Genomic DNA, 14,402 nt, shown 5'->3' with positions numbered 1-14,402 from the left:
TTATTGATGTATAAAAGAAAATATTAAGGTCCAATAATACTGCCTTGAGGAATTCCCCTCTTAATTATTACGGGGGCAGATAACGCTTTGCCTACTCTAATCCTCTGAGTTCTATTTTCTAGAAATATAGCCACCCATTCAGTAACTCTTTTGTCAAGACCAGTTGCACTCATTTTTGCCAGTAGTCTCCCATGATCTACCCTATCAATTGCCTTAGATAGGTCAATCGCGATACAGTCCAATTGATCTCCTGAATACAGGACATCTGCTGTATCTTGCTGGAATCCTACAAGTTGAGCTTCAGTGGAATAACCTTTCCTAAACCCAAACTGCCTTCTACCAAACCAGTTATTAATTTTGCAAACGTGTCTTATATAATCAGAAAGAATGCTTTCCCAAAGCTTAGATGTAATGCATGTCAAACTGACTGGCCTATAATTTTCAGCTTTATGTCTATCACCCTTTCTTTATACACAGGGGTTACCATAGCAATTCTCCATTCATTTGGTATAGTTCCTTCATGCAAATAATAATCAAACAAGTACTTTAGATATGGTACTATATCCCAACCCATTGTGTTTAGTATATCCCCTGAAACCTTATCAATTCCAGCTGCTTTTCTAGCTTTCAACTTTTGTATCTTACTGTAAATGTCATTGTTGTCATAGGTAAATTTTAATACTTCTTTAGTATTAGTGACCTCCTCTATCTGGACATTATCCTTGTAACCAACAATCTTTACATACTGCTGACTGAATACTTCTGCCTTTTGAAGATCCTCGCATACACACTCCCCTTGTTCATTAATGTTTCCTGGAATATCCCTTTTGGAACCTGTTTCTGCCTTAAAGTACCTATATATACTCTTCCATTTTTCACTAAAATTTGAATGGGTGCCAATTATGCTTGCCATCATGTTATCCTTAGCTGACTTCTTTGCTAGATTCAATTTCCTAGTAAATTCCTTCAATTTCTCCTTACTTCCACAGCCATTTTTAACTCTATTTCTTTCCACCCTGCACCTCCATTTAGTCTCTTTACTTCTCTGTTATAGTGGATCTGTACCATTCCTTACCACCTTTAAAGGTATAAACCTATTTTCACATACCTCAACAATTGCTTTAAACCCATCCCAGAGTCTGTTTACATTTTTATTTACTGTTTTCCACCGATCATATTTACATTTTAAAAACTCCCTCTTGCCTGTTTTATCAGCCATATGGTGCTGCCTAATACTCCTAATTTTAATAGAATAGAATAGAATAGAATACTCCCGTCCCCCAATTCCGGATCGCCTGGAGCTGGGGAGAGAGCATTCGTTTATTGCAATTCCTTGAATTATGATACATGACTTACAATACCCTCTTACAATTATTGGCTGTTACTATACTGAATATGAATTATTTTGTCCTAGACATTAACAATATTATATAGTCTAGGACAACATGTATCTTCCCTACCTTAACTTACTAACTGAACGAATTTTTATTTATTACGTTATAACATTAAAAGAAAAGTTAGAATCAAAATGACAAATTTACATTGAATATATACTACATCTAACCTGAATCTGTCTGGTCGCGACATCCCCCCTGGTGAGGAACTCCTACCACCCTTCCCAGGGATGTCACGACCAGACCCGTCTCATGAGGCTCCGAAATCGAAACCTCGTAGACCCCTTAAGTTGTCAATATTGTTTCCTCACCACTCCTTCGTGTGACAGCCCACATGTGTGCGGATGATCTAGCTCAACATGTAGGCTGCCTCGCCTGTATTCCACTGCCGAGACGGAATCCATAACTCGGCTCATATTTCGCTGACTGATTGACAACTTGTTTCCTCTGGTTTAATATTGTTCACACCTTGCTCTAATCTACACGTGCAGGAGTACTGAGTCAACACTATGCTTGAGATAGGATAGGCCTATCTCCTCCTATCTCAACTCTACTATACTACAGCAGCCAGAACAAACTAACAATCCCAAAGCAAACTAAAAACAGGCTAACAAACAACCTCATTGTAAGGAACACATTACTGCTAACATATTAATGAACTAAATTTACTAATTAGAAATATACAATTCCTAATGTATGAAACAACACTGAACAACTATAAGAGAAACATACTGCTAAACTTATAACCATTGTCGCCCTTACTTCTTAGCGACTTAAACTCTATAATGTTCTGTAAAGTTGTATTATATACTTATATGGTTAGAAGATATCGTTCTTATAACTCATACACATCTGCTATTTCAGAGATCTCTTGTTGTACAGTCGTCATATTGCTTCTCTGCTGCGCTTCTAACTTACATTGTCATCATGTTTTGCTTATTACATTTTTCTATTTCCATATTACCTCTCATTCCTCTAATAATACTTATAGTTACAAATTACTTGTCTATCCTCATGCTCATCTACATACATTTACTATCATTTACTAACACTGGTATTACTTTCAGTTATTGCTAATCTCATTTTAATTTCTTACACGACCTGATTGTAGGGAACTCATTACTGTTAGCATGCTGCTGAATTAAATCTGTTACTTAGCAATATACAACATCCAATATAAATGAACACTGAACAGTTACAAGAGAAACATAGTCCTAAACTTATAACTATAGTATTTCCGAGATCTCTTGTTGTACAGTCATCATCGTGCTCATGTATATTACATTTACTATCATTTACCTGTACTGTTATTACTTTCTGTTATTACAAATCTCATTTTAATTTCTTTCTTCCACATGCTTCTTAGAATACAGAAAAATTTAGCTAGTTTTCCTGGGGTAATCCATTCTCTATTTAACAGTTTGGTTATTGTATAAAATTCTTTCTCTCTTTCTACTTTTAATTTATATTCATCACCAAGGTATTTAGTTCTCAGTGCCTCCGTTCCCTTACATGTTCTCAGTAAATGAGCTTCTCCCATTATGTCATCACAAAATAAACACTGATTTACGTTATGTTTCTCACTTATTCCCTTATTTTTGTATAAACCCAAAAGCCACCACAACACACCTCTTAGTTCCCTATTTGTGATTCTATTTTTTCTTATTGACATGTATTGGATAATGCCACAGAATTCTACTAGTGTTCTTTTGGTTTCACATTCTTCTCTGATCGTCTGTTTCTCTATGTCCTTTACTCTAATCGTTAGTATTTTAATGAAGCTGTTTTCTTTACCGTTCATCTCCTTATCCCAATATAGCCCCATTCCTATTTTGTCTAGCATACCTTTTACTTTCGATAACCAATAATTCTCATCCAAGTGTCTCATCTGGTGCTGGTAGGCTAGATTTAATATTTCCCTCCCCTCTCCTCTTTTTAATCTTAACCAATATTTTACTATTTTCTTACTTATGTCTGCTTGGATGCTGATATCTCCACATATAGTTCTCACTCCACTATTTGCTGCACATTCTGGTAGGCCCATTATTATTTTACAAAATTTGTTACTTATGATATCTAGTTCTTTTTTATCAACTTCTATACCCCATATTTCAACCCCATACAGTGCTTTTGATACCACAAGGGCATTAAAAACATTTTTATGTACTTTGTATTGCAAATTAGGCATCTTCTTTTCTAAGGCCTTTATACTTGATAGGGCGGCCACACCTTTTATTTTTGCATGGCGTATCTGTTCCTTCCACAACCCATTCTTTGTTAATATTATTCCTAAATATTCTAATTTATTTACAACTTCCAATTCAGCACCATCTAACAGCCATCGCCTTTCATTTCTTTTTAATTTATTTCCTCTTTTGCAAACCATTACTTTTGTTTTTTTGGTATTTATTTTCAAATTCCATGTATTACAGTATTCCACCAATTTTTTGAGGTTACTTTGCATACCTGCTGTTGTTAGTGAGAGCAGCAGGATGTCGTCTGCGAAGACTAGACCGGGGATCTCTTTGTTGTATAAGCAAGGGCTAGTATTATTCTCTTTCGCTAGGCATTCTATTACATCATTAATAAAGAGCAAAAACAGTGTTGGTGATAGTTTACATCCCTGTTTAAGTCTAATGTTCGAGTGTATCTTTCCTATCATTACATCTTCTTTGACTGTAACTGAACATATTACTTCGGCATATAGTTCTTCTATGGCTTTAATCATTTTCATTGACATTCCTATTCCGGCCAGCTTCACAACGACAGCCCGTCTGCTGACTGAATCAAAAGCTTTTTGTAGGTCTATTGCTGCAATGTATAGTCTACCACCTTTCTTTCTTATGTACTTATCCATTAACGTTTTGATTATAAATACATTGTCAGTAGTTCTCATTCTTTTCCTAAATCCTGATTGGTATACCGAGAGAATAGAGTAATCTTCTGCCCATTTCATAATTCTTTTCGCTAAAATCCCAGTGTAGATCTTACTTAGTGAGTCCAACAATGTAATCCCCCTGTAGTTGTTCGTATTCGTTCTTTCTCCCTTTCTTTTGTAGATCGGGCAAATTACTCCTTCCTGCCAAGATCTTGGAATTTTTTTCCCCTCAAATATTTTATTGAATATTTTAGTTATTATTTCAATCATCTGACTGTTGTTACCTATCTCTTTCCAGAATTCATGCGTAATTCCATTAGCAGCACCTGATTTTCCGCCCTTCCCTTTTTTCATTACATCTAGTACCTCGTCTGTGGTTATTATATCGTCTAGTATAGGCAGCGTACACTCCATTTGTCTCAGTATACCAATTTCGTTTCTGTTCTCTACCCATGTGTCCTTACCCCCTAATAACCCCTTAAAATATGTTAACCATTCCTCATTAGATATTTTTACTTGATCATAGCTTTTATAACCCTTACATATTGTGCTAATTTTGTTCCATACTTTCTTTGTTTCATTTTCCTTACAGTACTTTAGTAATATTTTTGATTCTTTGTCCTGCCATTTACTTTTCTTATCGCTTATTAAATCTTTGTATTCTTTCCTCTGGTTACAAAAATCTACTCGTAAGGCCTGCGATCCCTCATTTCTATACCTTTTTAAAGCCTTAATCACTTGATTTCTCTTCTCCTTACACTCCTCCGTATACCATACATTTCTTTTATATTGTCTACTCTTACTCACAACCATTTTTTTACCAGCTATTTCTATTGATCTTTCAAGCATTCTTATTGCCTCATCTAGGTTATTATCCTCTATCATATACTCCATGCCTATTCTCAGAATTTCAAAGGTTTTACCCCTATAGTAATCTCTAAATTGTTCTCTCTTTTCCTCATTCCACCTGTATCTTACTAATTTTCTCTGTTCATAGTTAAAGAATTGTTTGTCTACTTCATTATCTTCCTCTCTCTGTAGCCGAATAACAACTGGGAAATGATGAGACGCTGTCCAATTTTTTACCTGGATTTCTTTAATAAGAGTTAAAGCCTCTCTAGATGCCAGTACTAGGTCTATAACACTCCCTCCTGACTCAACTATATATGTTAGGTTGCCTGATTCATCTCCCGGCCATCCCCCATTTAAAATGTACAATTCCTCTATCGCGCATATTTCTAATAATTTCTCTCCATTTTTATTACACTCTTTGTCTTTGCTGCTCCTTTTTTCTATTAATAATTCCCCGATTTCTTTATCGTATAATGGATTATTTAGGCCAACCCTTGAGTTAAAATCCCCCATTATAATTATTCCTGCTTCTTCATTTAGTAATTTTATCTGATTTACTGCGTCGACGAGTTCTTCAAAGAAATTTTCCTTCTCGAACGGGGACCCCGATGGATGGTTATAGCCAAAGCCAATAAACATATCTCTCCCCTTTTGATTTCCTTTTTTTGTTTTGACCCAGATCATGTCCTCACATCCTGATTCTCATATCTCCACTTGTTTGCAAATTTCATCTTTTGCGATAACTGTTATCCCTCCTGGGTGACGCCCTTTCGTACTCCTTTTATATTTTGTTTTACTCCAGACCTTAAATCCCGGTATTATCACATTTTTACTAGGCGGCAACCATGTCTCTACTATACCAATAATCTCACTCTCATTAAATCTATAAATTCATCATTTCCCAGTTTACTTAGTATACCCTCTATGTTGATTAATCCCACTACCCAGTCTAGTTACTTGTTCATAGGTATATCTGCTGCTACCAGGGCCTTGCTTCTCGTTATTCGTGGTTTTTCTATTTGTATAATAGATCCACTTGGGGAACTAATTATTTCCTCCTCTGACCCTCTAGCTTCCTCTGACCTAGTCAATCCTTTCTTTGCCCATATGTCCTTTAAATTTAACGCTGGCTTACGTTTCTTTTCTTCTTTTCTCCCTGCGGTGTCTTGCTTTCTCTGGATCACATCTCCTTCTTGGGTAGATCTCCTGGGTTGGTGATGTCCGGTTTCTGTTGTCACAACATCCAGTTCGTTGTCCTTGCTTGGTAGGATTGCACACGTACCTGTTGACTCAGGAGTGCTGGCGTCGCTCACTGTACTGCTGTACTTCCGCTTATCTGACGTATCAGGACAATGCCCTAGCTCACGTAGTTGACCAGCTGTCCATGCCCTGCTCCACGAATCGTCTGATATAATAAGTCTGTTTCCACGTATAAAGGCTTTTAGTCCCGAATGCCTAGCTTTTCCTTGATGAAAGCGTAGTGTTCGTACATTCTCCATTTCTTCCTTGTCTAGATCTTTCTTTATCCATATCTTCGTGCCTTTCAAGTTTCTGCTATTTTCCAAAATTTTACGGGCCTTCAAACCAGATACCATGCAGACTTTTACTGGTCTTTTTCCCATATTTCTTCCTAATCTGAAGGCGTTATCAATATCACTATCATTACACTCTATTTTCAAATTCTCTCTGATTAGAGAGAGTACTCTATCTATCAAGTCATTGAAGTTCTCTCTCCCTGGTTCTGCCAATCCATAGATTATTATGTTTTTCTTCCTCGCTTCTTTCGACCGTGTTTTTTCTTTTTCCTCGAGTTTCCTTAATTTTTCTTCTACCTCCAGTGCTTTCTTCTTCAAACCATGTATTTCATTTTTGTTTTGTAATACACTCTCTTTAATACCCTTCAGTTCTGTTTGTATAAATGATTTCAAGTCCTTGAAATCATTTTTCTGTTCTAGTAGCATTTCTTTGGTCTTTTCTGTATGGCATTCTTGCATGATCTCTTTAATCTTCTCGATATCGTCCCATGTCAGTCCTGGGCCAGGGTTCATCTCCACTCCGCCAATCACTAATAGTACCATCACTACAACTAATGACACTATTGTATGAGTGATGTTGATATCGTTTTTCACCGTTTGTAACGATTTCTTCCTACATCGGGCCTGCCATCTGCCTATCGCACATCTGTATTGTTCAATTGACACTCCCATGCTCGCGCACTCCTGTACTTCCCGCACGTTCAGCACTACGTCCGTTCACCTCGCTAGCTGAATTGCAACTGTGGCCTAATTTTAATATCTTGCTATCTTTCACATTTATTTTTAACTACCACAAAAACAGCTTTGTGATCAACAATGGGGTTTTTCCGCCTGCAGTTTCTCATCATGTTTACTTAGTCCTGTGCAGTGTATAAACGCTGATGAAATTTGAGGGCACGCTAAATATCTGTAAAGTCACTGCGTTCATTATTCTGATCCAAAATTCACTAATTTGGTGCATATTACCTAGCATAACATGTTAAAACACTGTTTCCTCAAATAAATATATCGATACAGAAATATTACTTACATTGCAGACTATAGAGCTCATCTGGTTTTACCAGCACCACATCCAGAATATTCTTCCCTCTAATTGGTTCCATCACTTTCTGAATCAGATGCCCTTTCCATATTAATTTATTTGCCATTTGTTGGTCATGCTTCCTGTCGTTCGCCAGATGGAAGACGTGTCTTTCTTCAGTTCAGCATTACCTTCCCAATTGATTTGGTAAATTGAGATCACCCGATACAATCACGTTCCTTTCCTTATTGTTTTTCACATAGCTGATTATCTTATCAAATAATTCTGAATCAGCGTCTGCACCACTCTTTCCCGGTCTGTACACTCCAAAGACATCAAGTTGCCTATTATCTTTAGAGATGAGCTTTAAATATTCACAGTTGTTGCTATTAATATAGCAGAGGAGATCATTAATAAAATGATCATTAATATCTGGTAACTTGGGCCAATATAACGTAGCCTACGTAATCCTTGGAGAGAAGTAGGTTTAAAACGCAATAAAAACAATTGAATCATAACGATTGTTTTACTCGCCAACGTACCTAAATAATAATAATAATAATAATAATGGTATTGATTTTACGTCCACACTAACTACTTTTATGATTTTCGGAGACTCCAAACAGAACATATTATGCATTAATAAAAAGAAATGGAGGCAACAAACGTGCGAAATTAAATGTTATGATAATGAAATGCATTACCGCCACACCTGAAGATATCCATAAATGCGACAAGCTTTCCTGTTATTTATTTTTATTCTGTCCGCCGTGGAACTTAGACACTAGCCGGGCAGGTAGTAACATACATAACCAAAACAATGCGGTCTCCCTTATCTCAGTTACAGCTGTTATAAATCCTGATGTGATAAATGTAGACAACAAGCATGAAATGTACTTAGAAATATAGGTCTGGCTTTCAAAAGCCGTAGTTATCCAAAGAATGCTTTCAGTCACAATGCATTACATTCGGAAATACAACTCATAACATATGCTAGTTATCAGCTGGTGGGTTGGCACGCTTTTTACAGCACGGCTTTAATCAGAATGGGTGGCTTCTGCTACACATACACCAATAACAGAGACCATCTCCAGAAGCCATTGCGAATAGATTCTCACCGTTTGGACTCTACAGTCAGGAATGAAACTATTTTTTTAAGTTGCAAAAAGACGGGATATCCATCGCTAATACTCGCGAGTCGCGATTGCCATGAAGATGATGTCATTTGGAATGATGACATGCACGTAGCTGGGAAATTAAAAAAAAAAAAAAACTATTTGTTCGGGGCGTCGACCTATAGAGATATTTTGCTCCTAAATGCACCATATGATATGAACCTGGTTGTAATTGGAATTGCGGAAGTGTCGAGTGTTGAATGTGAGGAAAGGAACGTTAAGGATGACACAAACACTCAGTCCCCAGGCCAGGGATATTAATTATTTACAATTAAAAACCCGTGACCTGGCCGGGAATCAAACCCGGGGCCGCCGGGTGACAGGCGGACGCGTTGCCTCCTACACCGCGAGACCGAACAGTTGGGAAGTTAGCGGCACAAGACGACGATAATTCAAATGAAAGCAGTGGTCAGGTTTACTGTGTGGTAGGCCTACTACTTAACTGACAGACACAAATGACTACCATTACGTTCTTTTGTATTAATATTGCATAATACACAATGCATTACATTCGGGGTTGAGTATGAAGTGAGACGAATTTTTGTAGGGAGTTTTTTACGACTGCATGCCCTTCCTGATGGCAACCTCGTCAGAGGAGTTATGAGATGAAACGAATGACGTGATATAAGGGTAACTAAAACTGACTATATTTACTTTATATGTAGGCCTAAAAGTCATGTGTTCATCATATATCCTTTTTAAAGTTAGTAATACTGCCTTCCAAAAAAATTGCCGGTAAAACTCAGAATACATTCGTAAGGTTGTTAAAGAATAGTGTTGAATGTTAACACGTACAATTTATAGCTCTTTTTAGCCTAGAAGTCATGTGTTCACTGCACAAAATTTGAGATTATTGCATATTGGACCCCCCCCCCCCCTTACTTTACTTGGCTGTAAATGTGGAGAAAAAAAGAAAAAAAATGGGGTGTAATACGCGAGTAAATACAGCAGTTGTTTTCATTACATATTCTTTTCATGCTTATGTATTGTATTCTGCTATTTCCTTCTTTTTTTTTTCAGAAAACATGAATGGTTCCAGAAGGAACTGCCTGCTTATTTATTTCCTTCTCCAGTGGAACAGGATGCATCTGTTATCGACACAGATGCAGTTTCGGAAGTCTGTGAGGTATGTCATACAGATAGAAACTACACTGACAGGTGAAAAAAGTGGTATCATTCCAAATTTTTTTTATCTGAAACTTTAAAAAAATGATTATACCCACACTGTATTAACTGTGCTCTGTGCACATTATTTTCGTCAACAGTCGGTGCTAACCCTATGCTGTCCATAACTCTCCAGAGCTATTGAGTTTTATGACCCATCTGCTGTGCTGAACGCTCCGAAGTGCTAGTCACACAATACGGTCATTAGAAGTGCATTGATAGAAATATTAAAGGGTCTTGTGAAACCACGCTGCACTTTCATGACTCACGAGGGGAACCTGCCAAGTGTAACCCGATTTGCCAGAAACTTTGCTCAGTGAAAGAGGGGTTGAAATAAGTGAACACATGTTTCAGCTCATCCGTAGACACTTGACCGTTTCTAAGAAAATGGTGGTCGAAGTTTCCAACATGCTTTAAATGTCCATTAGTGCGCAACAAATGGAACCAACGGTGTGGGGCAGTGGGTTTCGCCGCGGCATCACACTTTTGCGCCCTGTGTTCAAATCACAACAAATTGTTTTTTTTATTTCATTTATTTACTTTTGTCCCTTGACAATTACTACACGAATGGTTCTATTCAATGTATTTTGAAATATTATTGTCCTTTTCCATATATTAATGTTCTGCCTGGTAAATGTATTTTAAAACATCAATTGGATGGAGTTATGCATCAATAGACTAAGCTCCATTTGATGAAAATTGAGATTTTAGCACTGTCTTGTAGAGGAAAGCTTGAACTACTTATAATAAATTCACCACTGTCTTACAAGAGGGCATTAGTTGTCAAACTGAAAACCTAAGCGACATATCGGGAATCATTTAAACTGTAAATTGCATCAGTAGACTATGTGATGTTTAATTTTGCATTATTAGACCAAGCGCCTCATTCGTCACATTGCGTCGTGGATGAAAGCGAGTGCTAAGTTATTGACGTGGTGATTCATTGAGTGGTTTATCAAGTGACGAAGTTCAGTGATGTATCAGGTACTTCTGAAAGTAAAGAGAAGGACAATGCTACTAATGCAGCTTGCTAAAATGGTTACGTCGGAGAATCATTCTATAAGAACTTTCTAAGGTTAGTATCAAAATGAGATTGTTGTACGATATCTAATACGGTAGTCTGCAATGTAAGTAATATTTCTTTGAAAAATCTGCGAAGTCTTCACTTTAACAGTGTTTTAACATGTTATGCTAGGTAATATGCACCAAATCAGTGAATTCCGGATCAGAATAATGAATGCAATGACTTTACAGATATTTAGCTTGCCCTCAAATTTCATCAGCGTTTATACACTGCACAGGGCTACGTAAACATAATGAGAAACTGCAAGCGGAAAAACCCCGTTGTTGTTCGCCAGTTGGAAGACGCATCGTTCTTCAGTTCAGCTGAATTTGAAAAACTGATCATGAATTGGGAAACAGATGTCCATAGTTACAAGATAAACTGGCAAAAAATAAAAGAAATCCAGTTCTTGAAATCACAGCCGTTCATTATGTACATCAAAACTAAATTTGATTGTGAATATATCCCTTTCAGACCTGAAAGAAAACTGGAGGTGTGAATTTTTGTTTGTACGTCAAGAACTGACTAAAATGCTCCTCAATACACATATTAATAGTTTATTTTACAAAATAAAAACTAACATCCGAAAAACAGGACCCACACAATTGTGCGTATCAAAATTCAAAACCTCGTATCACGTACGATGGTGTAGCTTCAAAATTTACGTTCACTAACCAATGTACACACTTCATTGAATATATTCCGGTATTCAGTAAAGCTTCTAGATTAATATAAACGCAGTAAATAAATACTTACTTTCGGCACTACTGCTTCCTGCCATCTCGCCGATCAACTGTGCTTTTTAAACTCTTCTTCCTTCGCCCTGGCGGTCAAGCGCATACTAAAATCAATTGAAATACACGCCACGTGTCCTGCACAATCACTGCAGTCCGGTGTAGCGCCGAGAAAACATCAAATACGGTCAGGGATAACTAAAATACGAACCCGCACAATTGTGCGTACTCGGTCTGAAAGGGATATGGAAGTAAATCTAAATACATCAAGACTGGCATTAATACCTTTGTGGCCAAAAGGAAAACCTATCTCTGAAGCCAAACTTGGAGACCTTAAGTCACTGATGCAACTGATACTTGCAGATGCCAAACAATTTTACCAGAAACTTCAAGGATATTCTGACATCGCGGATGGCATAGATGGATTCAATGGAGATCCTGATTTTGAGATTAAATGAACTGAGAGTGACATTGTTATTACCTGTCCAGTGTGTTATATGAATTTATGCGAGCAAATATTTTAATCACATTTTCTGTTCCTGTTCTGTTCGACTTTCCTTTCCTTTCCTTTTCCTACCGCTTTTCCCACACCTGTGGGGTCGCGGGTGCGAACTGCGTCGCACATGTGGATTTCCCCTGTTTTACGGCCGGATGCCCTTCCTGACGCCAACCCTCTATGGAGGGATGTAAGCACTATTGCGTGTTTCTGTGGTTGTTGGTAGTGTAGTATGTTGTCTGAATATGATGAGGAGAGTGTTGGGACGGACATATACACCCAGTCCCCGAGCCAGAAGAATTAATCAGAAGCGATTAAAATCCCCGACCCGGCCGGGAATCGAACCCGGCACCCTCTGAACCGAAGGTCCAGTACGCTGACCATTCAGCCAACGAGTTGGACTCCTGTTCTGTTCGACTGAGATAAGTAATTAAAATTCTATACTTTCTTTCAGAATTTCTTTATTTTTCTAGGAATCCGGTAATTATAACTACATATACCGGCCTCCGTATCGTGTACTTAGTTTAACTACTTAGCCGGGCGTGACAAATTAATTAGTGTACCAATAGTTGTTACTCAGTCGGGTAATGATGAGTTAACTCGTCTAGATCCTTCGAAAATTATCTCTTGGGCGAGACATGTTATCTTGTCTCTTGTTGTTTAGTGTAGTTCTGTGATCGCGTTGTAGATGTCAGTAGGTACGAGACTTGCTGCGATAGAATGCGCACCAATATTTCACTGTATTTTCTACCGTACATAATGGCTAAGCACGCTCGTTTGGATGACGAAACTATTCTTCATCTCATTGATTCAGATGGTAAATTAGATGACAACTCTTTGGATACAGCACATGTATGAAGGATGAGTTCTCCACCTAATCAATACTTTATTTTACATAGTGTCAATATTTCAATATTATTTACATAAAAGGACAGTACCGGTTTCGACCTGTAAATAGGTCATCTTCAGCTGTTGAAGAACCTGCTTAATATTGACTGTACAGAATAAATACTACTAAAATTAAAATTAAACAAGAATACCATTAAAATAAACATGAATGCCACTATTCTAAAAAATACTTAATGTAAAGAACTTAAATAAAGTATTGATTAGGTGGAGAACTCATCCTTCATACTTGTGCTTGAACTATCAATACGGACTATGAAGCTAATAGATTATAGTATAACTTTTTGGATAGCAACGATAGCACAAGTGGTGAAAGTGACAGTGAATTTGCTTCTGAAAATGAACAAGAGGGAGAAGATATTAGCTTGCCGACAACAAGTGATGCAGCCACTTTGCACTGGCATAGCCAAGGTAATCTTCGTGCTCATGTTACGTTTGTATCAGACAGTAAAATAAATATTGATGTGATTCCAACAAAGCGAACCCATTGTTCTATTTTAGCCAGTTTATAGAGGAGGATCTAATCAAGCTAATACGTGAGCAGACAAATAAATACGCAGAACAATTTTTCGAAGTGCATACGGTACTGAAGCCTCGGTTGCAAGCTCGGTATTGGACTCCAACTACCACATGAGAGATAAAGTTATTCCTATCCCTTCTCATTTTTCTAGGAATAATAAAGAAGCCTACTTATGAACTGTACTTTAGTAGCAGGGATTTCATCTCGACACCATTCTTCAACAAAGTGATGAGTGAGAAAAGGTTTTCATTATTATTGAAATTTTGTCATTTTGTTGACAATAAGACTTAAGATGCTAACATGAGTGGTGGTTGTTCTAAATCTCGCCTGTTTTGAATCCAATTCGCAAGAAGTGCCAAGAATTGTATACACCACAGGAAAACATTTGTGTGGATAAATCGCTAGTGCTGTGGAAAGGAAGACTGCAGTGGAAGCAATTCATACCTTCGAAAAAGAGTCGCTTTGGTTTCAAAATGTTCATTCTTTACGAGAGTGGTTCAGGGAACATTTGGAATTTTATTGTATATACTGGGAAGGAGACAGATTTTGGGAACTTGTTTCCCAATACTCCTGTATAAAGTAGAGTAGCCCTGGAACTGTCATATGAACTATTGAACAACGGATGCATAATGTATCTAGATAACTGGTATTCCAATGTTCAGTT

The 14,402-nt window shown here is 37.4% G+C and overlaps 1 protein-coding gene across 4 annotated transcripts in view; it reads left to right on the top strand.

Annotated features, from left to right (window-relative positions):
• Positions 1-14,402, top strand: part of LOC136864091 (5'-AMP-activated protein kinase catalytic subunit alpha-2) — a 460,086-nt gene that overhangs the window by 75,772 nt on the left and 369,912 nt on the right. For all 4 annotated transcript variants that reach the window (XM_067140653.2, XM_068226161.1, XM_068226163.1 and 1 more), the window contains one exon: positions 9,876-9,981. In XM_067140653.2, coding sequence (XP_066996754.1) covers positions 9,876-9,981 — 106 coding nt within the window. The remainder of the gene's footprint in view (positions 1-9,875; positions 9,982-14,402) is intronic.

Source organism: Anabrus simplex, chromosome 2 (assembly GCF_040414725.1).
Source record: "Anabrus simplex isolate iqAnaSimp1 chromosome 2, ASM4041472v1, whole genome shotgun sequence".
Lineage (NCBI taxonomy): Eukaryota > Metazoa > Arthropoda > Insecta > Orthoptera > Tettigoniidae > Anabrus > Anabrus simplex.
This window is presented reverse-complemented; position numbering and strand designations above follow the sequence as displayed.